Below are 25065 nucleotides of genomic sequence, written 5' to 3'. Positions count from 1 at the left end.
TACATGTAACCGGCATGGACTGGGGCTAGAATTGGCCTTTCTGTCAGGCAACTCGGCCTCTAATTGGTTTTATATTGTCTGATCCCCCTCCAGAAAAAAACAATACCATTTGCCCCGTGCTTCTGCGCCCACAAAAAATATTCGGGAATAAGAAAAGTTCAAATTTTAGGCACCCCACATACAACCCTAATTGTCAGTCAATTACTTTACTGCAATCAACGTTGATTTTAAAGTACCATGTCATTATTATTTTGGAGATAGATTTGAAAAAGTCCATAATTGCAGACTGCGTATTGGTATGAGTGATTTGAATTTTGATTTATGTCAGTGGCACCTCAAGGAATGCCCCAAATGTGAGTGCGGTTACCCAAGGGAGACTGCTGAGCACTATTTGTTGCATTGACCCTTGTGTAGAGATGTACGATTATTGTCAATTGATAACTGATTATAAGTTCATTGAAATATTATTGAAAGGCATCCCGCAATATTCCCGGAATGTCAATCAGACCATATTCATAACTGTACAAGAATTTATTAAGACAAACAGGCATGTTCCGTACATGAGCCTCTACATTTTATTCATAATGTTCATTTGACACTGTCATGAGACAAATGCTGCCTGACCAATTGTTCTTCGTAATTTCTCTCGTGTTTTGTGTCCTTGTTTCGACTTATCGATTATGGCCCAATCGTTATGTAATTTAGTGCCATTTTCGCCGATCACCAAAATGTATTAACTTTGCGTGTGTGTCTTCTGTGCATTTAATATTATTGTGACGTGACCCACTCTTCCAACATTTCTGGCGCTCCAAGTCTTCGTCGTCCTTTTTTTTCCCCCTTATGCTGAATTCTGTTCTCTCGTACCCCATTTCTTTTTGTTTCTTGTTTTTACCCCCACCAAGTTCTGTACTACCACCCCCTCCATTTTTTGATTGCTTGCGCATCAGGTTTGTCTGTTTGTTTTCGTTGTCTGAAATGAGTAAATGTATCTAGTCCGCCATCATGCTAAACTTTGTTATGTACATACCAGGATGACTTAAAATAAGCATTTATGCTTGAGTTATCTTAAAAAAACAATGCATTGTTTCTGTCATGATAACAAATTGAATAAAGTTTTGTAAACCAATGGACTGATTATAGTTGACCCTGATATGTGATTACGGGATAGTGTCACATTAATTTATTTCTACTTTCACTTGTACTTTTGTACTTAAAACAAATCACTGAAATGTAAAAGTTATTATTTTTTCCATTGTGAAGTGTCGTCAGTCTCCTCAAGGTAATGCAGTCAAACTCAACCAAAAGTTGGAGGGGCTTCTTCATACTTTCAGTGTGTGTGTGTGTGTGTGTGTGTGTGTGATTTCTTTTGACACTATGCACGTTTGTATATAACCGCCTGTGCACAAAAAGAAGAACATAATCGAATCTTATCATTCATTTTCGCTTAATTGATTGATTGGTATGCATGTTTCTAACAGTGACCGTTACCAAAGTGAGTATAGTGCGCTTCCCAAGCATAAAACGGTGCATGACTCTGGATTTGCGTCTGAGATATTGACACATCACTGTGAGAAAAAGCGTTAATGAAAAAAGAAGACTATTTATTTTCCTTGAGCATTATCTTAAAGTGGTGTGCCAAAAACTTTTAAATTCAAAAATTCAATATTTAACTTTAGGAAAAGCACTGTAGAGAGAAAACCACGCTTGTGTGTTCAGAATAGTCTCCATGTGGTATCAATATAAATGATTCAAATGTATGGAAGAGAAGCTGTTTCTGCTGGATTAATACACACACACAATTGTGCACTCACACATAAGCATGCATGCATGCTCACACACACACACACACACATACACACACACACACACACAACAAATTCATTATGACAAAACCAAATACGAAGTCCTATTTCACAAATTTTATATCTTCTCCTTTTCACCATATACAAATACAGTCACGGAGTACATTTATAAGGCCAAATTATTAAGAAATATTATTTTCTGTGCTTGAATTACCCAGTGTGTAGCATGATCACCACGAAGGTACAATTCACAGAAGTTGAGTAATCACTTTACAAAACCCATACCAGTACCACATTGTTATGTTAAATCCTATTTATTAACCCACACAAATAGAAGAAGATAGCTTTGTGAAGACTTTCATTTTCCAACCAAATGCTGTTCAAAGATTATTCTTTCTTTCTATATTTGGTGTTTAACGTCGTTTTCAACCGTTCAAGGTTATATCGCGACGGGGAAAGAGGAGGGGGGGGGGGGGGGATGGGGGATGGGATAGAGCCACTTGTTAATTGTTTCTTGTTCACAAAAGCACTAATCTAAAAATTGCTCCAGGGGCTTGCAACGTAGTACAATATACTACCTTACTGGGAGAATGCAAGTTTCCAGTACAAAGGACTTTAACATTTCTTACATACCAATCAATATGAGGCTTATATTGCGCGTATTCTGTGGGTACAGTTCTAAGCTCGGGGATTTTATTTTAATTTTATTTTATGCAATTTATATCGCGCACATATTCAAGGCACAGGGATTTATTTATGCCGTGTGAGATGGAATATTGTTTTACACAATACATCACGCATTCACATCGGCCAGCAGATCGCAGCCATTTCGGCGCATATCCTGCTTTTCACGGCCTATTATTCCAAGTCACACGGGTATTTTGGTGGACATTTTTATGAAAATTTATCTATGCCTATACAATTTTGCCAGGAAAGACCCTTTTGTCAATCGTGGGATCTTTAACGTGCACACCCCAATGTAGTGTACACGAAGGGACCTCGGTTTTTCGTCTCATCCGAAAGACTTGAACCCACCACCTAGGTTAGGAAAGGGGGCAGAAAATTGCTAACGCCCTGACCCAGGGTCGAACTCGCAACCTCTCGCTTCCGAGCGCAAGTGCGTTACCACTCGGCCACTGACACGATACACCAACACGATATTAGCACTCCAGATTTTTATCTCGCAGTTTTTCTGAAGGACTTTGCATTTGAAAACTATTCTCAGACAAAATATGAGTTTAAACTGCAAGTACATGTACAGGGAGTCTGAAGGGTTCAAGTCGGATGAGATAGACTACTGTTGTGGCAATCTTCGAATTTGAAAATCATTTTTTTAAAAGAGTAAAACTCATAGTTCTTCTTCTTCTTCGCTCATGGGCTGAAACTCCCACGTTCACTCACAAATTTGCACGAGTGGATTTTTACGTGTATGACCGTTTTTACCCCACCATTCAGGCAGCCATACGCCGCTTTCGGGGGAAGCATGCAGGGTATTTTTGTGTTTCTATAACCCACCAAACTCTGACATGGGTTACAGGATCTTTTCCGTGCGCACTTGGTCTTGTGCTTGCGTGTACACACGAAGGAGGATAAGGCACTAGCAGGTCTGCACATAAGCAATGACCTTGGAGATCAGAAAATTCTCCACCTTTAACCTACCAGGCGGCCGCGATTTTGACTCATGACCTTCTGAATAGGAGGCCGATGTCTTATCCACAAGAACACCGAGCCCGTCCAAACTCCTAGTAAAAACAACAACTGCAAATCTGGGAGCAAAATGTAAACGGTTACAGTTTCAACTATCCTTCCCCTTTATATCAGCATTTTTGGAAACCTAAACGAAAGAGAATTCAAGAACAACAGTCACGGATTCAGATTTAAAAAAACAAATGGTAACTATGCTTTTTGGAAATTCTTTCTTTAATTGGTGTTTAACGAAGGTTATATCGCGACAGGGAAAGGGGGGGAGATGGGATAGAGCCACTTGTTAATTGTTTCTTGTTCACAAAAGCACTAATAAAAAAAATGCTCCAGGGGCTTGCAACGTAGTACAATATACTACCTTACTGGGAGAATGCAAGTTTCCAGTACAAAGGACTTAACATTTCTTACATACTGCTTGACTAAAATCTGTACAAACATTGACTATATAAGAAACACTTAACAAGGGTAAAAGGAGAAACAGAATCCGTTAGTCGCCTCTTACGACATGCTGGGGAGCATCGGGTAAATTCTTCCCCCTAACCCGCGGGGGGTCTTTTTGGAAATGCGCTTCAGACAAATGCCTTTGCACACGTTATGTTACTCACAGCAAAATGCAAGAATAATTGGGGACCATATGGGATGGGGCAAATTGGGAGGGAGCAATTCGGGACACCACCATAAATATCTACCAAATATTTACAAATAGCTATCTTAGTACATGCATAACATGCTGTACCAATACACAATTTCTTTAAATAACTATGTAAGGATTATTGGCAGTCTCCCGGAGCATGTTTCACGCTATCCTGCGATCAGGACAAGCGACTGACTGTGATGTGTATGCTGTGCGGCGTGCGCTACATAAGAAACCTTTTTTTAAATTTGTATTAAATATAATCACCTGAGCCACGAATGGCTAGCTGACAGCGGCTATCTTTTACACAACAAATTCTGAACTCTGATGAACTCGTGACCGCTGATTTTTAAAGGCAAGGGGTATCATATTGTGCGCATGGCATACACATCCAAGTTGGTCGTTTGTCCCGATTGTGGGATACAGCCCGTCAGAGGCGTAGAGCGTGCTCGAGATGTTTTGAAAAACCTGACTGCAGTACAGGGATTTTTACACCTCCGGACTGCTGATAATCCTAACAGAATTATTTTCAAAAACCGTCTATTGCCTTGAAAGCAAACCTGGAATTTCTGATGCGAGTTGCCAGAAAGAAAGTTCACTAACAAGATCCAGGCCAACACCACCCCCCCCCCCCCCCCCCATCCCCCTAAATAACACTAAGGAGTGAGGTGACCTCAAATAACTAATTAATTAATCAATCAATAAATTCTCTGCTGAAATCCCCAACTTCGCGCATCGAAGCTATGAAAAACAGGACACTGCCACGTTTCCATTCAGCTAAACGCCACACCATTTTCAAGAGGGGATGTCTCAGGAAGAAAGATGTGACGCTCCCGATTCATATGTTTCAGAAGACAGCCCACCTGAGAAAAAGAAGAACACAATATAGAAATAATAACAACCTGTCAACCACAAATACATTAAAGTTTTTCAAACAGTTCACTAATCCGACAAACTCATGCTCGTTTCTGGTGCATTTGATAAAGCCAATTACGGGTAGATGCTAGACAACAGCAAAACCACCACCACATAACAACACAAGATTGTTTATGGTTGTTTACAGTCTCTTGAACACAGGAGTCAATCGAGACCATATATATAACAAGAAGCATAAAAAAGCACTTCAGTTTGAAACCCAGGTTCAATGTAGTAAATAATATTGCATCAATGTTCCATCCATCCTCAGCACTTTCAAAACCAGTTTCTTCTAGGTCATACACACCTTTTCCTCGATTGATCCACAGTACATCAGATCGCTATTGTTCTTTTTATGATTTGCACCAAAGGAATGATTAACATTTCTGTCTTAGTCATATGTAACAAGCTTTAAGCAAAAGCATAATATTCTACACATTCACATATTGTAAGGTTGAAGGGGTCTATGTCGACCAAAAGAAGGTGTATTCCCCATAGCCATAGGTGTTTTCCCTGTGTACCGGGAATACAGTTGGATTTTCTGTAAAGAAGTATAATATCGTACAATCTTGCGCCAAGCGCGTGACTGCGGTTAGATAGGAGAATCTATTTAAAATCCTGAATTCGCGTGCGGCATCCAGTCAAGCAAAACATGCTTCGACCGTTTATCAAAACGGATTTAGTTAAAGAAACATCTGCACCCCCACCCCCAACAGCCTGGTATTATGTTTTCCTCGCTGGTACTCTCGTCCATTGAATCACTTTCACTTTCGTAAGCTTGAAGTAACTCCATGGCGTCTAACGGAAGTATATTCCCTGTATATGTACAGGAAATTAACATACAGGGAATACAGCCACTGTTGGTCGACATAGACCCCTTCTAAAGTGCTGCAGTAGTTACCTTTCCCTCCAAGGACCAAGCTGTTCATCCACTGTAGGGCTGACCGGGGTTCCCCCTTAGCAGAGTGAGTGGCGAATCCTGGCTGATAAATTTCCTTTCATTTTCCATGAATGAAGAATACCAGCTGGGTTCTTTTATTCATGGACCTGTGTTCTGCAACACACACAAATCAGCCACCATCTTGTAAATATATGTAAAAGAAAGCAAGTGGCAATCTGAATAACAGAATACAAAATGATCAATCCACACAATCATACTTCAGCACTGAAAGTCCACAAAATGAAGCACTGCTAGTACATGTACTTCTCATAATTTACTGAAACTTTACTCGTCAAAACAACCATTTGTTTTATCAACTTTACTCGCATGTGGGGAGTAGATTAACATTTCTACTCACCATTTACATGATTTTTACTCGCCATGGCGAGTAATTGAAAATACTCGCCACTTTCAGGCCTGTACTTGTGCATGAGATGTGTTTACCATCCATATGCCCAGACCATGCGCCCTTCTGTTGTGCTCAGAACAGTAAAGAGTTGCTTGCTGGGGTGGTTGTTCATAAGTTAACAGTTCACAAGAGGGCACAAACAAGAGCAAAAACACAGGTGCCTGATTCAAACTCATTCAAATGCAGAACCTTATTTTTGCATGAACAGAGTAAGACATGATTCTTACATAGCTGACCCTACCCCTGGCAGAAAAGTGCTTGAAATTGTCCATGTGGTCTCTACCAGTACATTTGATGCGTATTTGTGATACATATATACTGATATAGAGACAAGTAACAAGTGGACATTTCCTCTGACACCTCTACCATTTGTACACCTGCACAAATCTCCTGCCATAGACTACAAAAGGAAAACATACAAATCAAAACAAACACAAATTTAACCTAATGTTTACCTTTCAGCAGCAGAAAAGGCTGTGTTTTCTGTGGTGTCTCAGAGTAAAGCCACGGTGTTGGAGATCTATGCAAAACTAGGCTGTAGGCAAGGTCCAACATCTTTAGCTGCACACACAAAAAGAAGAAGCAAGAAATCACATGACATAGATGACATTCCTCACTAGTACAAAACCACAACTACACTAGTCAACTACCAATGTAAGAATCATAGTCCTGCAAGATTACCCTCTTAAAAAGTAAGATTGCTTTCATTCAAACACTACCGTGGGACCAAACTCCCCCCCCCCCCCCCCCCCCCTCCTTTTTTTGAGTTTTTCCTACATGTGTGTTGATGTTTCCATTAATTCCAAGCCCTGAAACTGTGAACTTGAGATCTTTATGTATGCACACAGTCACAGGCTTAATAAGCTATTCAGAAACCAAGCAGAGTCTGCACAACGTCAATTCTGAGAAATAAATCCCCACAACCGGTTTCAAGGCCACTATACCGACTGAGCTATTGCTTGCCATGCCAACCTCCACCCCCATTTGGAACATGCACAACTAGTATACCCATACACATGTAATAATACTGCTTGCCTTCCTCCCCCACCCTCCAAATCAATAAACACTAAATGTATGCAATCAGTAATCTTTTAGTTAGTAGTTGACTACCATCACTACTCTCTCCACACCCACCCACCCTCTTGCACACCAGCGACACACCCCCATCGCCCAATCATTTCCATGATTCTCTCTGCCATATAGTAATCCTAAACACTAAGATTATGACACATTTGTTTTCCAATTAGGAACATAAAAAATTACTGTAAAAAAAATGTACAATCATGCACTCTCTGAGTCTGACAAGAGAGTGTGAGAAAAGTCAAGAAAGCAAGACGTGTGACATAACTAAATCTTCTAATCTATTCCTGAGATTTACTCTTGACAGCTTAAAATGGAACCTCATGCACTTACTGTTCTGAATTGTAGAAATTTCTTGTAGACTTTATAGCAGCAAAGGCAGTTTTATTGGGTACCACCAGGTGTCACTCTGTCATCATCTGATCAAGCATTCAAGCAAATGGTTCAGCACTGAAACAGTAAATAGCAAGAGTGTACAGAAAAATACACAAACTTTCTCATTAATTTGTATCTTCAACTTCACATTATTCATAAATAATGATACCTTACTTTGACTAAGTTTGAGTAGGATTAACACCATGCAGAGCCAGAAGTTAACTTGAAATAAAATAACTATACGTTACTCAATACTGCACTCAATGAGTCAATTGTCAGCAAAGGTGATAATCAATGCAAGGTAAAACCAAAGGATGCAACTCAGTCAGCAATTGCAAAAACTACATAATTCTAATCAAGCTGTCAGTTTCATTAGCTATCAGAATTCAAAACATGTTCTTGTTTTTGTTGTTGCTGTTGTTCATGACTACATTAATGTATCTCAGCATTTCTAGTTTCTACACTATAGCCATTAAAAAAACCAAAAGAAGTGTCCCAATGTTTAATGAAGCGCTCTTGCAATTAAGTCACAATTGTTTGCAGTTGCTGAGAAAAGCTAATAGTAATAGTCCTTACAGTAAGTTGAGTAACAAATTATAAACAATTGCTGTTAACACTCATAGTACAAGAGAGCAAACCACTGCAAAACTATAGTCATTTATCAATGTTATGCTTGCCATCCACCCCCGACCCCAAACCTCTCCCATATTTTATGTACATCAGACTAGTATTCTTGTTAGTTCATTTCAGCTGTAACAGTGACAACACGTTTGCACACTACAGACCTGGAAGTGGAAATGTTAACACATGGAGTGCTAAATTTCAGGATACAATCTGTTTGTTTGTTTGCTTAACGCCCAGTCGACCACGAAGGGCCAATCAGGGCGGTGCTGCTTTGACATTTAACGTGCGCCACACACAAGACAGAAGTCGCAGCACAGGCTTCGTGTCTCACCCAGTCACATTATTCTGACACCGGACCAACCAGTCCTAGCACTAACCCCATAATGCCAGACGCCAGGCGGAGCAGCCACTAGATTGCCAATTTTAAAGTCTTAGGTATGACCCGGCCGGGGTTCGAACCCACGACCTCCCGATCACGGGGCGGGCGCCTTACCACAAGGCCAACCGTGCCGGTCATACAATCTGTTACAAAGTACAAACACTGGCAATCGGAGAGAACAGTGTTAAGTACTGTAAGTCTTTACAGTAACATCAAACAGTATCCCCTCTTTTTGGTAGTACAGTGGAACAACACTTTTAATATCCCCTGATTAAAGACTCCCTCCCTTTTAAGACCCTGTTTTCTCAGATTTGTCTGTCCACAACCTCTCTATATTTACTCTCATCTCAAGACTTCTTCCTTTCAAGACCTGATTTTTTCAGATTTGTTTAGGTCCTAAAAGGAAGGGGGGGGGGGGGGGGGGTTCGATCGACTTTACTGGTACCGTGAAACCGAAAGTGACCAAGTCATCAAGGGCACGTATATTCCTGCTGCTCTGTTAGCACCGATCATATTTTAGAAACGTTGCACTCTGTCGTCAACAAATGTAGGAATAAAAATAGTATTACCTTCACCAGCTGTCTCCATGGAGTCGAAAGACCATCGGCCGGTTTGGCTCGCTTGTGCCATTCCTGGATGAAAATTGAAATGACCCTGCATGGCTGCTCCGTTCTTGGCATCAATGGCAGTGCAAAAAAAGCGAATCCCGACTCCCATCCAGGATAAGCTGTACGGCACGGCGGCGTCTCTGCAGATGACCACTACATTTGGACGATTTGGACTGGTCTCCACGTGTTGCGGCAACAAGCAGAAGAAGATACAGATAAGGTGGCGGGAGTGATGTCCCTTCGCTGCAGTGACTAAAAATACAAAACTATCTCAAAATAAAAACACAAGGAACGGTTTGTAATTGTTGATGGGTAGTTAAATTTGTGACAAAAGAAATTAAACGTTCAAATGACTTACCACCCCCCTCTGCTATGTCAGTTGCGAGTATGTCAGTATGTGTTTGTGTTTGTGTGTGTGTGTGTGTGTGTGTGTGTGTGTGTGTGTGTGTGTGCCCGGCAGTGTGCCCGTCAGTGTGTACGGTACGTGTGTGTGTGTCAGTGTCATTGCCGGTGTGTGTGTTTACGTGTGTGTGTCACAGTGTGTGTGTGCGTGCGTGTGTGTGTGTGTGTGTGTGTGACGGTGTGTGCCGGTGTGGATGTGTGTGTGTGTATTGTGTGTGTGTGTGTGCGTTCGTCAAGTTGTGTGTGTCAGTGTGTGTGTCAGTGTCGATCAGTGTGTGTGTGTTCTAGGCCAGGGGGGATTCCCAAGGTTCCTGGGTTCCGGAAGCCCACCCACCCCCCTTACTGACTCCACAAATGTACCTTTTGCCTTTTTCTTTCTGCGAATGTATGTATTCATTTGCTAATTTGTTCGTTTGTTTGTCAGTTCGTTCGTCAGTTTGTTCGTTCGTCAGTTCGTTCGTTCGTTTGTTCGTTCGTTTGTTCGTTCGTTCGTTCGTTCGTTCGTTCGACAGTTCGTCCGACAGTCCTTCAGTACGTCCGTCAGTCCGTCCGTCCGTCGGTCCGTCAGTCAATCCGTTCTTCAAGTTCAGTCCGTATCAATAAATTCCTCTTGTGCAGGGCCCAATACAGGGGAGAGGGGGGGGGGGAATTCCTGTTGGTGGGACAACCCCCCCCCCCCCCCACCCAGGCCTAACTGTGGACCTCCTCCAAACGTTTGACAAATGCCCTGAAAATGGGCCAGATTGCACACAATTATTGTTTATTGTTTGCTTGTTTATTTGTTTGTTTGTTTGTTTGTTTGTTTGCTCGTTCGTTCGTTCGTTCGTTCGTTCATTCGTGGGTTGGTTTGTTCGCTCTTTCGTTCCTTCGTTATTTCCTTCGTTTATTCGTTCCTTCGTCCTTTTAGTCCGTCCGTATGTCCGTCCATACGGTCCGTCCGACAGTCTGTCTGTCAGTCCATCAGTCCGTCCGTCCTTCAGTCTGTATCAATAGATTCCTCTTGTGCAGAGGGTTGAAGGAATACCCTGCAGGACCGGATCAGGAGGGGTTACCCGTAACGCCACCCCCCCCCTCCCGCCGCCCCCCCCCCTCCCCCCGTCCCTCCGTCCGTCCATCGATCGGTCAGTCCCTCAATCTGCCCGTCGGTCCGTCCGTCAGTCCGTCCGTCAGTCTGCCCGTCCGTCCGTCCGTTCTTGTTCGTTTCATTGTTTATTTATTTCGCACACATCATTGTCAACTTGTGGATATCCTGAACAAGGCGGTGCGCGAGAATATCTTCTTGTTTGGATAAAATAACATTTTGCTCTGAAACAAACCACACACAAATTCCACTGCTTGAGCATCGTTTCAGTCTAACCGAACTGAGGGTATACCTCATCTTCAGAAGGAGAATAAGCGACAGCATGCTCTTCTACCATATAACATGTCACGTGAGGTCGTTCAGACCGGAGTGGAGGTATATCTCCGAGGGATCAGGGTATACTTTCAACCCGCTGCACAAGAGGAGTTTATTGATACCTTATGTTCGGTCGTACCGGTGTGTAATACCTCCTCTCTCTCTCTCTCTCTCTCTCTCTCTCTCTCTCTTATGTGCAGGGTGATATCTATCCATAAAGCATCAGTGTTTCATAACGCAAGAATGTATGTATAGCCTACAACGTGTATATAGTCATGTGAATAATTTTTCTGCCTTTTTTTAATTTTAATTTTTTCAATTTTTTTTTACTGTCATGCTTATCTTTTGTAATTGTTTTACGTTTGTATATATATATATGTATTCAAGATTAGAATAGTCCCTCTCTGGGCGAGGGCTGGTTGAAAAGAAGCTCGTTTATATTGCTTATGCCACAACCCTCGTAAAATAAAATTTAATTTGATTTGATTTGATCTCTCTCTCTCTCTCTCTCTCTCTCTCTCTCTCTCTCTCTCTCTCTCTCTCTCTCTCTATCTCAGACACACACACACACACAAACACACACACACTCACTCACACTCCAACACTCACATACTCACATGTTACATTTGTATGTAAACTTGACGTGATTGTACACATGAAGTAAAAGCCTGCACACAATACTTTGTCAATGACATAGATTTGCTAAATAGGACACTTCTTGGGGACAGCACCAGGGTATACTCAGGTAGTGTGCTCTGAGGACTGAAGATGAAGTATGTAGAAAATTGCAAAGTAAACTTCATTCCAAGGGCGATGTCCTGAAAGGGACATAAGAACAACATGTTTGTTACTCCCCTTGTAGGAGGATCCCCCTCCCCCACCCCCTTACAGACGTTCCCCCTTTTAAAACACAGCTTTTTCAGAATTTTGTAAATAATGTTAGTTCATTTATTTCAATTTTAAGAATTCCCCTTTTAAGAACTTGCTTTTACCTGTAAGACTTTCTTTTGATGGTCATTATCAACAGGTTCGACTGTATATACACTATACCTCAAATTTTACATCATTTTGTGGAACAATCGCACCTCACAACAGATAAACAATTTATCACATGATTGCTAACAGCCAGTGTGTTGTGTTAATGTTCACAGGGCATGGTGGTCAATGGCTTCGTCAACGTCGTCATCTCCACTGTGGAACGTCGTTTTGAAATCAGCAGCACAGAATCCGGCATCATCGCCAGCTGCTATGACATCGCCGCTGTCCTGTGCCTCATCCCTGTGTCCTACTTTGGGGGCAGGGGTCGCAAGCCTGTCTACCTGGCCGTCGGGATGTTCATACTGGGTATCGGCTCCTTCGTCTTTACCCTGCCTCACTTTTCCACAGGGCTGTACCAGGTGAGTGTGTGTATGTGTTCGGGGTAAGAATTCAATTTAAGTTGCACAGACATCCTGGGTTGTGATTCCCATATTCAGCTTTTTTAAGACCCTAGATTATATGAACTTCAATGACAGTGCTAGGGTATTTATCGTAGTCATCGTGGAATTTTGGCGTAACTTGATTCTTGGCGATTTTAATGTTTTTGTGTTTTAGACTCAGTAAAACCTTATCCATGAGAAATTGTCTCTTAAATACGATGGCCAATACATGATTTAACATTCTTTTATCTTTCTTGTGAGCACATTTTCATTGTCATCGTGTTGCTGCTAGGATTGTTTGGACGGTGTAAAAAGGAGAGATCTGGATTGATGGACTAACCGTTGCCTTTCTATGTCAGATAGGAGAGGCAGAGAACACAGTGTGCATCAAGGGTGGAAACGTCAGCTCCTGCGGCAGCTCGCAGGCCTCACAGCTGTCCAACTACAAGTACGTCTTCTACCTGGGGCAGCTGCTGCACGGTGTCGGGGCGTCTCCGCTCTACACCTTGGGTGTCACTTACCTGGATGAAAATGTACCTGTCAGGTCGTCTTCATTATATACAGGTAAATGTGAATGTGACTTTAGATTTTAATTGGAGTACAGTGGTACCTGCGATGAAAGGACACCTTTGGGACCAGGAAAAAGTGTCCCTACATGGCAGGTGGCCTGTCATGACAGGTATACTTTGTTAGAGATAATAGAGAAATGGACAACAGAAGGCGTCCTATTATGGGAGGTGTCCTCTCATCGGAGGGGCCGCTCATCACAGGTACCACTGTATGACATATACAAAGACAAAAAATGCTGCTCTCGCATGTTAAACAAAGATGATACAAATCAAAATGTTCTAAATATAATAATGGAGTATGACAGTCGCTTGTTCATTTTAATGCTTCATACTTTCTCAGGTGTCAGAACATTGAGCTCTCATTTAGGATTTTGGACTATTTTAAGAGCACTTACCTTCATTTGTTTCTTGGATTTTATATTGTAATGCACGAGTGTCCATGGGATTTCAGGCCATGAATGCAGCAGCAGAATCTTGTAATGTTTTGTTGTCTTCCTGATGTCTTGTGTCAGGAAACGCTGCCGTTGCTGAACTTTGGTTCAGTTTTGTGTGTTGCATGTAGTTGACTTATTTGTACTTTGTGGAAAGTACCGATATTATATTTTGTAAACACAATATTTATGTTTGGACGAGAATGCAGGTGAACTTTCTATTCCTGTCAAAACAAGTTGTAATGCGTTGTTTTGAGTCGTGGGTTCGTGGCGTTCGCTCGGATTAAGTGCGTCGGCACTTTTGATGTACGTCACAGAGAATGTCACTATTCTAGTCCATGGACAGTTCATCTAATTTTAGTTGTATCATGTTCGGTCTGGAATGTTCTCGAGATTGAGTATTTACTATATAGGCCAGCGCGATTTGTATGTTAAGGAGGCTACTTTGAGTTCTGCTACGATGTGCAGTTGTATGTATGGAATGCTAAATAAATCCTCGAACTCAATTTGACGAGTTTTTGTCTGCTGCTGTGAAGACGGGCCACGTAGAATAAAAGAACACAACTATACAACATTTGAGAACTTCGTCAATCTCAAGTGTCGTGTAACATCTTCCTTCATTTGAAGTCTCAAATAGCCAAATAGGTTGAGGGAACATGAAAAGCAAACAACAAGCCAATCCTACATTTCAAATGTAATGGGATATTGCTGTTCCGTGCAGCCCAGGATAAATTGCAGGGCAGTGTAGGAGCTGTCACTATCCAATCTCATTGTTGCTACTATGGCCCAGCTCAGTGTAGGAGCTGTCACTATCCAATCTCATTGTTGCTACTATGGCCCAGCTCAGTGTAGGAGCTGTCACTATCCAATCTCATGGTTGCTACTATAGGCCCAGCTCAGTCTAGGAGCTGTCACTATCCAATTTCATTGTTGCTACTATCGTCCAGCTCAGTCTAGGAGCTATCACTATCCAATTTCATTGTTGCTACTATGGCCCAGCTCAGTCTAGGAGCTATCACTATCCAATTTCATTGTTGCTACTATGGCCCAGCTCAGTGTAGGAGCTGTCACTATCCAATCTCATTGTTGCTACTATGGCCCAGCTCAGTGTAGGAGCTGTCACTATCCAATCTCATTGTTGCTACTATGGCCCAGCTCAGTGTAGGAGCTGTCACTATCCAATCTCATTGTTGCTACTATGGCCCAGCTCAGTGTAGGAGCTGTCACTATCCAATCTCATGGTTGCTACTATGGCCCAGCTCAGTGTAGGAGCTGTCACTATCCAATCTCATTGTTGCTACTATGGCCCAGCTCAGTGTAGGAGCTGTCACTATCCAATCTCATTGTTGCTACTATGGCCCAGCTCAGTGTAGGAGCTGTCACTATCCAATCTCATTGTTGCTACTATGGCCCAGCTCAGTGTAGGAGCTGTCACTATCCAATCTCATTGTTGCTACTATGGCCCAGCTCAGTGTAGGAGCTGTCACTATCCAATCTCATGGTTGCTACTATGGCCCAGCTCAGTGTAGGAGCTGTCACTATCCAATCTCATTGTTGCTACTATGGCCCAGCTCAGTGTAGGAGCTGTCACTATCCAATCTCATTGTTGCTACTATGGCCCAGCTCAGTGTAGGATCTGTCACTATCCAATCTCATGGTTGCTACTATGGTCCAGCTCAGTCTAGGAGCTATCACTATCCAATTTCATTGTTGCTACTATGGCCCAGCTCAGTCTAGGAGCTATCACTATCCAATTTCATTGTTGCTACTATCGTCCAGCTCATTGCTGCAGCTCTGCATGCAGTCACATGGTGTGAATCTTTTATGAATATTAACTCTACCATGCCTGTGTTCACATTTGTCAACGCCCTGAAAGTTTTCCTGATAACTCGAGATCTTTGAAGTGCACATTTGTGCATTCATGAATGTTTTGACACTAACAGAGAGTTTTTGCATAAAACACTGACACTGGGAAGTAAATCCCTCGCTAAATTAACTCAGGGGTTGAAGTGATAAACTGACTGACACACATACCCTTGTGGTAGGAACACCAGCCTTCAAGCTTGAAGATGCGGGGTTCCAATCCTGGCTGCGCCTGGTGGGTCAAGGGTGGAGATCTTTACGATCTCCCAGGTCAAATTATTTGCAGACCTGCCAGTGCCTTACCCCCCCCCCCTTCTCATGCACACGCACAAGACCAAATACACATGAAAAAATCCTGTAATTAGTGAATCATGATAAGAAATGAGTGCGTTATGGAATTTCACCACTGCACCCAGTCCCTGAGCATGTATACATGTGGCTGTGTCTCTTTGCCCTCAACAAAACCGCCATCTTTATACTAATCATTATTTTTTGTGTTCGTCAGGAATCTTTTATGCGTGCGCCATCTTTGGTCCCGGTATTGGGTACCTTGCTGGCGGGGCCTTCCTTAATTTCTTCACTGATGTCGACAAATTGGATGAAATCACGTGAGTTAAAAATACACTTGATTGCAAGCTCCTCAGCCCCTTATTGATTTTTGAAGACTCACACATTGTGCTTTATGTGACAGGGCGACACAGTAGTCTCCCTTCATAGCAGCTCTTCGGAATTGTCTGCCGGCCTTGACGGCTTGAGCTTGGGCTATTTATTGTACGTAGCTGAACGTTTTTTGTACGTCAGTCGCTGGTTAGACACCTAGCAGACCTGTGCACATCTACGGTTTCTCCGTAATTTCTCCAATTTTTTTATGCAGAATACGGTGCTACAGATTTTTAATTAGAATTCCGAAATTCCGATGTTTTACTCAAAAAAAAAATGTGTGTACTTTTTTCTGTTTTAAGATGTTTTGACCAATTAGTTGGCCGTTGCGCTGAAAAGACGTTTTCCGATTTACCGGAAGCGCGCGTGTTCTCAGCATTGAGTCTTTGTTCTTAGACTTAGTTCAGCGTCTGCATGGCAACTTGTGATTGAAGTAAAACATGAAAAAGAAAAAAAGAGTGCGAGATTCAGATAGTGAAGAGGAGACACCAGCTCTGTCACCAAAGAAGAAGAAAACAGCACAACAGTGCTGGAAGTCCAGTTATTCTCAAGACAGTCCAGTGATGAACGAATGTCAGAATGACGAGACCAAAGACATTTTCAGAACAAATGTTACAACAGTGTTGATGTTTCACCTTGGCTTGTTAATAAATAGTAATTCCCATTCTACTGCGTCATAGTGTTTCCTGTGATGTGTGGACCCTCCCATGAGAGGACACCTCCCTTAAAAGGACACCTTCTCTTGTCCCTTTTTATATATAATCTCTACCAAAGTGTAACTATCACAAAAGGCCACCTGCAATGAAGGAACACTCTTGGCTGGCCGCAAGGGTGTCCTTTCATCGCAGGTACCACTGTCATTTGTTGTGAGACCTACATTTCTCAGACTTGAGGATGTCTTTAAGCAGAATATAAAGTATCAGTGTATTTGCAGGCAGGGGATTGACGCCAACAACCCGCGGTGGGTGGGGGCGTGGTGGATTGGGTTCCTCATCAGCGGCACCATTGCCATCCTCATCTCCCTCCCCATCTTTGGCTTCCCCAAAGCCATGCCAGGTGAGAGATTTAAGACATGGGGCCAGAAACGGAAGTCTAAGTTTAGAATGTTTCTGTATTTGACTTGGTCTCTGTGGGCTTAAGCCAGCTGAAGAGACAATACAAAACAATAACCATCCAAGCTGAGGTCTTAAGCCTAGCTGTTCACTTGTTAGCAGCAGTGTACCAATTAGGTTTGATGAAAGTAAAGTTCTCAAGGCAGACTAGGCTGTATAACTTTGAGAATAAAAGAACAAAAACAAAAAAACCCAGTAAGTTTATGACATATATCAAAACACTGAAAGAAGTTTTGTAACATAATTTAGTTACATTAGCAGCCTATCATTTTGGGATTTCTTTTTGTATAGCTTTAAATGTTTCTTCGGAACACAAGATGAAAGATTGATCTTGGATTCTGCGTAGCCCTACAAATGAGAAGAGTTTGAGCAGCTATACCATGAAGTCTTTATCACTTTCTAATGTAACAGTGAGAAACTTAATTTTGAGGAAGTGTGTATAAGAAAGAAAGCTAAAAATAAAAATCATAAGTCTGTTCAGGTCAGAAAACAAGACAGCACTGCAACTTAAAATCTACTAACCATACTGCATTATTAATTAATAGAGATGCAGATAATTTGTGTCTGATTCATAATTCTTCTGACGAAGGTGAGTCGTATGAGCATTTACTCTTCAGTGCTGTTCACAAGCAGGCATGGGAATTGTCCGCCGAAAGGCAAATTTCCGCCGAATTGTTTTTTTGTTTGGCCGAGAAAAAAAATGGGGGAAGGCAAAAATGGTTCTAAAAACTGAATTAAATGGCAAACTTTGAGCTAAGATGACACCAAATTCCACCATTTGGGTTCTTTGGAGAGAGAAAAAATTCGGGGGGGGGGGGGGCATGGCCCCGGACCCCCCTAGTAAGGCTAGGTGCTTCGCGCCGTCGACTTTGTTATTACTTTCAAATTGTCAGCCTTTTTTACAATTTTTAATTCCCATGCCTGCACATGGCAGACTTTCTCCCAACTTGAAAGTGATTTTAGTCAGCGCCAAGTCAAATCAAAATCACTTGGCATCGACAACTCGGGAGCGATTTCAAATCGACAAAAATTGGGGAAAGTTGGTTGAAATTCTGCCATATGTGAACGCCACTTTCCTGTTGTCTAGATATTTTTAACAAGATCAAATTTAAGTAAAAACAACTTTTTGTCTCTTTCAGGGTCTGAGAAGTACCGTGAGGAGCGAGAGAAGGAGGTGTACAAGGGCAAGTTCCAGAAGGCAGACTCGGAGAAACAGCCGCTGGGCCTGAAGCACATCGTCACCTCGGCCAAGGTGCTCCTCACCAACCCCACTTTCATGTTCCTCAACCTGGCCGCCGCCAGCGAAGGTGGGTCACGTGTGCTACACTTTAATGACTGTGTGAGACTGCAACGAACGAGCAATGCTAGAGTTGGCGAGGATTTTTTCCCCAGCAAACTAATGAATAGAAGGTCTGGATGAAATCAATTTTTACCTTTTGCTGGGAAATGTGGGTCGCTTCCTCCCAGTGGATAGCAGCAACAAGAGTTGTGCTCTACTTACCTAGGTACTGTGTTTGTGTGTGTGTGTGGTGTGGTGTGTGTGTGGTGTGTGTGTGTGTGTGTGTGTGGTGTGGTGTGTGTGTGTGTGTGTGTGGTGTGTGTGTGTGGTGTGGTGTGTGTGTGGTGTGTGTGTGTGTGTGGTGTGTGTGTTTGTGTGTGGTGTGTGTGTGTGTATGTGTGTAGTGTGTGTGTGTGTGTGGTGTGTGTGTGGTGTGTGTGTGGTGTGTGTGTGTGGTGTGTGTGTGTGTGTGGTGTGTGTGTGTGTGTTGTGTGTGTGTGTGTGTGTGTGAGTGTGTGTGTGTGGTATGTGTGTGTGTGTGTGTGGTGTGTGTGTGTGTAATCAGCCACCTGCACTTCTGTCAGAATGTCGGAGGTCTCTATGTGCCACTGGGGTGGGACATTAAATATGTCATGATGTTATGTCTGATTACATGTACATGTACCACCGTAGTATTTTGCCCGCTGTAGTATTTTGCTCATTTGTGACAGTTATGTGTGTCCCTGTGCAGGTATTGTCATCAGTGGCTTTTCAACGTTTGGTCCCAAGTTCATCGAGTTTCAGTTCGGTTTGCCCTCCAGTACTGCTGCCCAGTATGTTGGTAAGAGGTGTGTGTGTGTGTCTGTGTTTGCATGTGTGTGTGTTTCTGTGTCTGTCTGTCTGTCTGTCTGTCTGTGTGTGCGTGCGTGTGTCTTGGACTTTTTTGGAGAGAGAGCAGCAGATAGTTTGTTTTTGATTTATATTACGTTTCACGAAGGTGAGTCCTATGAGCACTTTTTCTCTTCTTGTCTTTTTGTGTTTTCCAGCAGTCAAAGCTATTGTAAACTGTGATTGTATCTTGCAGGTCTGATGGCCATACCAGGAGGGGGAGGCGGAACCTTTGTTGGTGGCTGGCTAGTCAATCGCTTTAACTGGGACGTGCGCCGAATCCTCAAGTTCTGCATCGCAGCCACAGTGGTCACCGTGTGTCTGGGCCTCATCTTTCTCATCCACTGCCCCAACTTGCCCTTTGCCGGCATCAGCAATGACTACATGCAGCCGCGCAGCACAGGGTAGGTGCTTGTTACACCACGCAGCCAAACTGTTATGACCCGCAGCCAAACTGTTATGACCCGCAGCCAAACTGTTATGACCCGCAGCCAAACTGTTATGACCCGCAGCCGAACTGTTATGACCCGCAGCCAAACTGTTACACCAACGCAGCCAAACTGTTATGACCCGCAGCCAAACTGTTATGACCCGCAGCCAAACTGTTATGACCCGCAGCCGAACTGTTATGACCCGCAGCCAAACTGTTATGACCCGCAGCCAAACTTTTACACACCACAACCAAACTGTTACGACACACAGCCAAGCAACGGTCACTTTAAGGCACAGTACGCAACGGTCACTTTAAGGCACATTGTCTGTCACTCAAACTGTTGGGCTCCCCATCTCAGATGTGGTCAGGCCTTTAGATGGGATAAGACCATCCCTCCACTTGGTCACATGCTAAAATTCAATGCCCTGATTGCTTGCTGTTGTGAGTTGGAATGTGTTGTTGAATTATTTTTTGATTCATGAAAACATTCTTACTGTGCACAGAGAGAGCACCCAGGCTGTTCAGTTTTGGTATGTGACCAAGTGGAGGGATGGTCTTATCGTGCGTGAAAGTCTGGCCAGGTCTGAGACGGTCAGCACAACTGCCTTTGGATGCCTACTGACAGAATATTAGTTTTTCTTGAACATAATTTTATGATTTGATTCATATTGCACAATATTTGCTTTTCTTGCTACTGTACCTTGACATGAACAAAATAATACCTCTTTTGAAAGGACACCTGCAGTGTAGGGACACTTTTAGCTGGTCCATAGGGCTTTCCTTCGTGTACACTACATTGGGGTGTGCACGTTAAAGATCCCACGATTGACAAAAGGGTCTTTCCTGGCAACATTGTTTAGGCTTAAGATAACATGTCTGTGTCTTTCGCTTAAGATAGAAATGTCCACCAAATACCCGTGTGACTTGGAATAATAGGCCCTTGAAAGGTAAATATGCGCCGAAATGGCAGCGATCTATTGGCCCAAAAAATTCCATCTCACACAGCATTCTGTAAAGGGCCTAGAGCCATAGGGTTAGGCACTTAGAAATATCCAGTTATTATTATTATTATTATTATTATTATTATATGTATATATTGAGACCTCCCAAAATTCGAGAAAATCTGAACTCATTGTCTCCCAGGTACGGATATATCCGCTCAGACTGTTAGCTTCAGTCGCTTCCTGTAACGTTCATCTAACACCTGCATTCCAGCGTGTTGATACACAGTTACTACACAGTTTCTACAATTCTGAGTGACCTGCTGCAGCACAGCTGGTCTCGGCTAAAAAAAATAGGTGGGGTAGAAAGTGTTAAACAGGAGGGGGTCTTCAATGGGGGGAAATGTACACAGGTTATGAACAGAAAGTCTGCAAAAACAAGGTTTTAAAGGGGAGGAAGTCTTGAATTATGGGGGCTGAAAAGGGGGGTTCCATTGTACCGCTGTGCAATCACTATCTTGCCTGTAACTTGAAATTTGTTCATAACATGACAGGAAGCTACTGGACCCAGTGAACATGGACGCAGCGTGCAACACAGACTGCGGCTGTTCGCTGTACGACTACAACCCGGTGTGCGGCAGGGACAACGTCATGTACTACTCTCCTTGCTACGCTGGGTGTCAGGCCAGCTTTGCTGGGGAGGGAAAGGTGCGGTATGGTTAAGGTTAGAAAAGAACAAAGCCGTATAACTTTGACCAGCTGTAGAATAAAATACCGCCACTTTACCCCCAAAAGAAAGAAAGCCTGGCATATGATGTTTTATTTGTCAATGTTGTACATGTGCGTGTATCAGGGTTTACTCAAACTTTGCGTCCTATATGCACTAGAACCAGAAAAACATACCAGAAATTCATGGAAGGGGTCGTGCGATGCACTTAACCTCAAAAGATGAGTCCTTGGACACACTACACATCCGTTATTTTGCGAAATGTTGTGCCAGATCTGTACTGACGCCTTGACTGGCGCAGTGGCGTGGTGGTAAGATGTCGGCCTCCTAATCGGGAGGTCGTGAGTTCGAATCCTGGTCGCTGCCGCCTGGTGGGTTAAGAGTGGAGATTTTTCCGATCTCCCAGATCAACTTACGTGCAAACCTGCTAGTGACTTAACCCCCTTCGTGTGTACACGCAAGCACAAGACCAAGTGCGCACAGAAAAGATCCTGTAATCCATGTCAGAGTTTGGTGGGTTATAGAAACACGAAAATACCCAGCATGCCTCCCCCGAAATCGGCTTATGCTGCCTGAATGGCGGGGTAAAACCGGTCATACACGTAAAATCCACTCGTGCTAAAATTATGAGTGAACGTGGGAGTCTAAACCCATGAACAAAGAGGAAGAAAAAGTACTGACGCCAATTTACAGGGTCAATCTAACGGATATGACCATAATGCTTTTGAGAAGGGCTTAAAGAGCTTCCAAAGGTTGGCATAACATTGACGGGGAGGGGTGGGGAGGGGAGTGGAATGGGGTCACAAAAGGGGATTATAATTACCCACATATTCTTAGCCCAACTCACATATGAGCATTGACTTGGATCAGTTCAGATGCTAAAAGACTGAAAACACGTTCCTGTCAAGGTTTAAGGGAAGTAACACCAGGAAAACGACGCCTAGCCATGGCTATGTTTGTCTGAGATAGCTTCTATATCTCGTGTCACTTAGGACCGGTCTGAACCACGTGTCACTTAGGACCGGTCTGAACCACATGTCACTTAGGACCGGTCTGAACCACGTGTTGCTTAGGACCGGTCAGAACCACGTGTCACTTAGGACCGGTCTGAACCACGTGTCGCTTAGGACCGGTCTGAACCACATGTTGCTTAGGACCGGTCTGAACCACATGTCACTTAGGACCGGTCTGAACCACATGTCACTTAGGACCGGTCAGAACCACGTGTCACTTAGGACCGGTCTGAACCACATGTCACTTAGGACCGGTCTGAACCACGTGTCGCTTAGGACCGGTCTGAACCACGTGTCACTTAGGACCGGTCTGAACCACGTGTTGCTTAGGACCGGTCTGAACCATGTGTCGCTTAGGACCGGTCTGAACCACGTGTCACTTAGGACCGGTCTGAACCACGTGTCACTTAGGACCGGTCTGAACCACGTGTATTCATCACTTTGACATTTTCATTCTCTGTACGTATATATCATAGCACATCTTATATGACCATCCGTGTTGTCACCCTTGTTCCCACAGAAGCATAGCAACTGTAGCTGTGTGACGTACAACTACACGGCGGCGGACGTGGCTGCCGGTGATTACTGGCAGGTGCAGGAGGGCAAGTGTGAGAACGACTGTCCCTACCTCGTCATCTTCCTCTCCATCTTCGCCTTCATCCTCTTCGGCATCTTCATCACCTCCATGCCCGCCCTGTCCGCCTCACTCAGGTAAGATCTATGGAAAGAAAAGATGTAAGCGCTCTAAAATGTAGATGACTGAAGAAAGTTCAAGTGAGAGTTAATACTATATGCTGAACCAATCACAGAAAGGAAGGGAGGTAAGAGCTCCAGATGTAGAATTATAATTCTTGCTGAGGTTAGCTAGATCCTAGGAAGAAAGGGACGTAAGCGCTCTAGATATCGACGACAACAAGAGTAATTGAGAGTTATGCTGAACCAATCTATGAGAGGAAAGGGAGGAAAGCCCTCCAAATACAGCTTATTCACACTGAGGTAGTATCCAAGGAACAAAGAGATATTTGTTAATCGAGGTGGTTCGATATTGATCAGATCTGCTGAACAGTTTACATGTGGTTTTGGTGAACAAGAATCTTTCTACCAGCGGAGACACTTCACCCATGAACAAAAACTGCACAGGGCCAATATTTGCTTGTTAGTAGCAAGTGGCAGTGATCGATACATGAGAAAAACATGTTGATGCTTTAGCTATTTTGGTATGTAGTTTATTGTCTCGATCACAGAATCTTGCTGTCACCTTTGCAGTTCCCATGAGATTTAACTGAACAATCTGATGAATTAAGGCTCGCTTTAATCTGCTTGAGCCACGTCATCTCTCGGCAGGAAAGCGGGAAGTGATTTGCGGATGGACTATCCGTTGGGCAATATTGGAGGTATTGGGTTGAGTGTGTATTTTTTTGTTGTTAATTGCAAGTTTCAGTGACAAGCTAATGGTAGCTTGGATTTCTTTGTGTTGGGACATATATAATGACACGATGGTTTACAAAACCTTGATCTTGTTGTTAGTTTCAGTGACAAGCTAAGGTAGCTTGGTTTTCTTTGTGTTGAGACATAATGACAGGATGGTTTACAAAACCTTGATCTTGTTGTTAGTTTCAGTGACAAACTAAGGTAGCTTGGTTTTCTTTGTGTTGAGACATAATGACAGGATGGGGACTTTTTTGCCGAAAAAATCGAGAAGATCTGAGTGGAGCTTGATGCTGCTCCTGGGCATCCAGAGCATGCGCCATTTCACGGCACCCACCTCACCGATTTTTCCCCTGACACTAAAAAACAAGTGAAGAAGATCATTGAAAAAGCTCGACCCAATTCCTTCAGAGCTATTAAACGAGTGTCTAGAGGAATTACTCCCTGTCTTTACTGATATCATAAATCAATCCCTCACATCCGGTCAAGTACCCCCTTCTTTTAAGCATGCAGTAGTCACTCCCCTCCTGAAAAAAGCTAACCTTGACATCAACACTTTTAAGAACTACCGCCCTGTCTCTAATTTGCCTTTTGTTTTGAAAGTCCTTGAAAAGGTTGTTTTGGCCCAATCAATGTCAGAGCATCTTGCTAAGACAGGTATGGTTGAACCACTTACAGTCCGCCTACCGCGCAGATCACAGCACTGAAACAGCCCTACTTAAGGTAGTGAATGATCTTCTCACTGCCTGTGACAGCGGCTCTGTTTCGCTTCTGGCCCTGTTGGACCTATCCGCAGCGTTCGACACCATCGACCACGATGCTGGCAAGGTTGAACACCACATTCGGCATAACAGGCACGGCTCTGGGGTGGTTCTGCTCCTACCTGACTGGACGCACTCAGGCTGTTGTGATCCAAAATAGGCACTCCGAGGACACGCTGTCCCACAAGGATCTGTGTTAGGCCCAGTGTTATTCACTATGTACATACAGCCACTAGGCAAAGTCATAAAGCACCACAATGTCCTGTACCACATGTTCGCAGACGACACTCAACCA

The 25065-nt window shown here is 43.3% G+C and overlaps 1 protein-coding gene and 1 long non-coding RNA gene across 2 annotated transcripts in view; one reads left to right on the top strand and one right to left on the bottom strand.

Moving 5' to 3' along the window:
* LOC138979792 (solute carrier organic anion transporter family member 4A1-like) overlaps positions 1-25065 on the top strand; it is a 90272-nt gene that overhangs the window by 49636 nt on the left and 15571 nt on the right. Inside the window, exons 3-11 of the mRNA XM_070352534.1 lie at positions 12420-12665; positions 13046-13250; positions 16055-16157; positions 17144-17265; positions 18461-18628; positions 19331-19420; positions 19664-19871; positions 21396-21549; positions 23102-23292. Of these exons, the coding sequence (XP_070208635.1) occupies positions 12420-12665; positions 13046-13250; positions 16055-16157; positions 17144-17265; positions 18461-18628; positions 19331-19420; positions 19664-19871; positions 21396-21549; positions 23102-23292 (1487 nt within the window). The remainder of the gene's footprint in view (positions 1-12419; positions 12666-13045; positions 13251-16054; positions 16158-17143; positions 17266-18460; positions 18629-19330; positions 19421-19663; positions 19872-21395; positions 21550-23101; positions 23293-25065) is intronic.
* On the bottom strand, positions 1905-10526 carry LOC138979787 (uncharacterized). Its single transcript, XR_011460131.1, has 5 exons — positions 9432-10526; positions 7818-7934; positions 6860-6965; positions 5957-6109; positions 1905-5003 (listed from the first exon to the last, which is right to left on the bottom strand). It is a non-coding gene; the product is annotated as an uncharacterized lncRNA (long non-coding RNA).

The sequence above is a fragment of the Littorina saxatilis genome, linkage group LG11 (genome assembly GCF_037325665.1).
Source record: "Littorina saxatilis isolate snail1 linkage group LG11, US_GU_Lsax_2.0, whole genome shotgun sequence".
Lineage (NCBI taxonomy): Eukaryota > Metazoa > Mollusca > Gastropoda > Littorinimorpha > Littorinidae > Littorina > Littorina saxatilis.
Note: the sequence above shows the minus strand (reverse complement) of the source record. Positions and strands in the feature narration are given on the sequence as shown.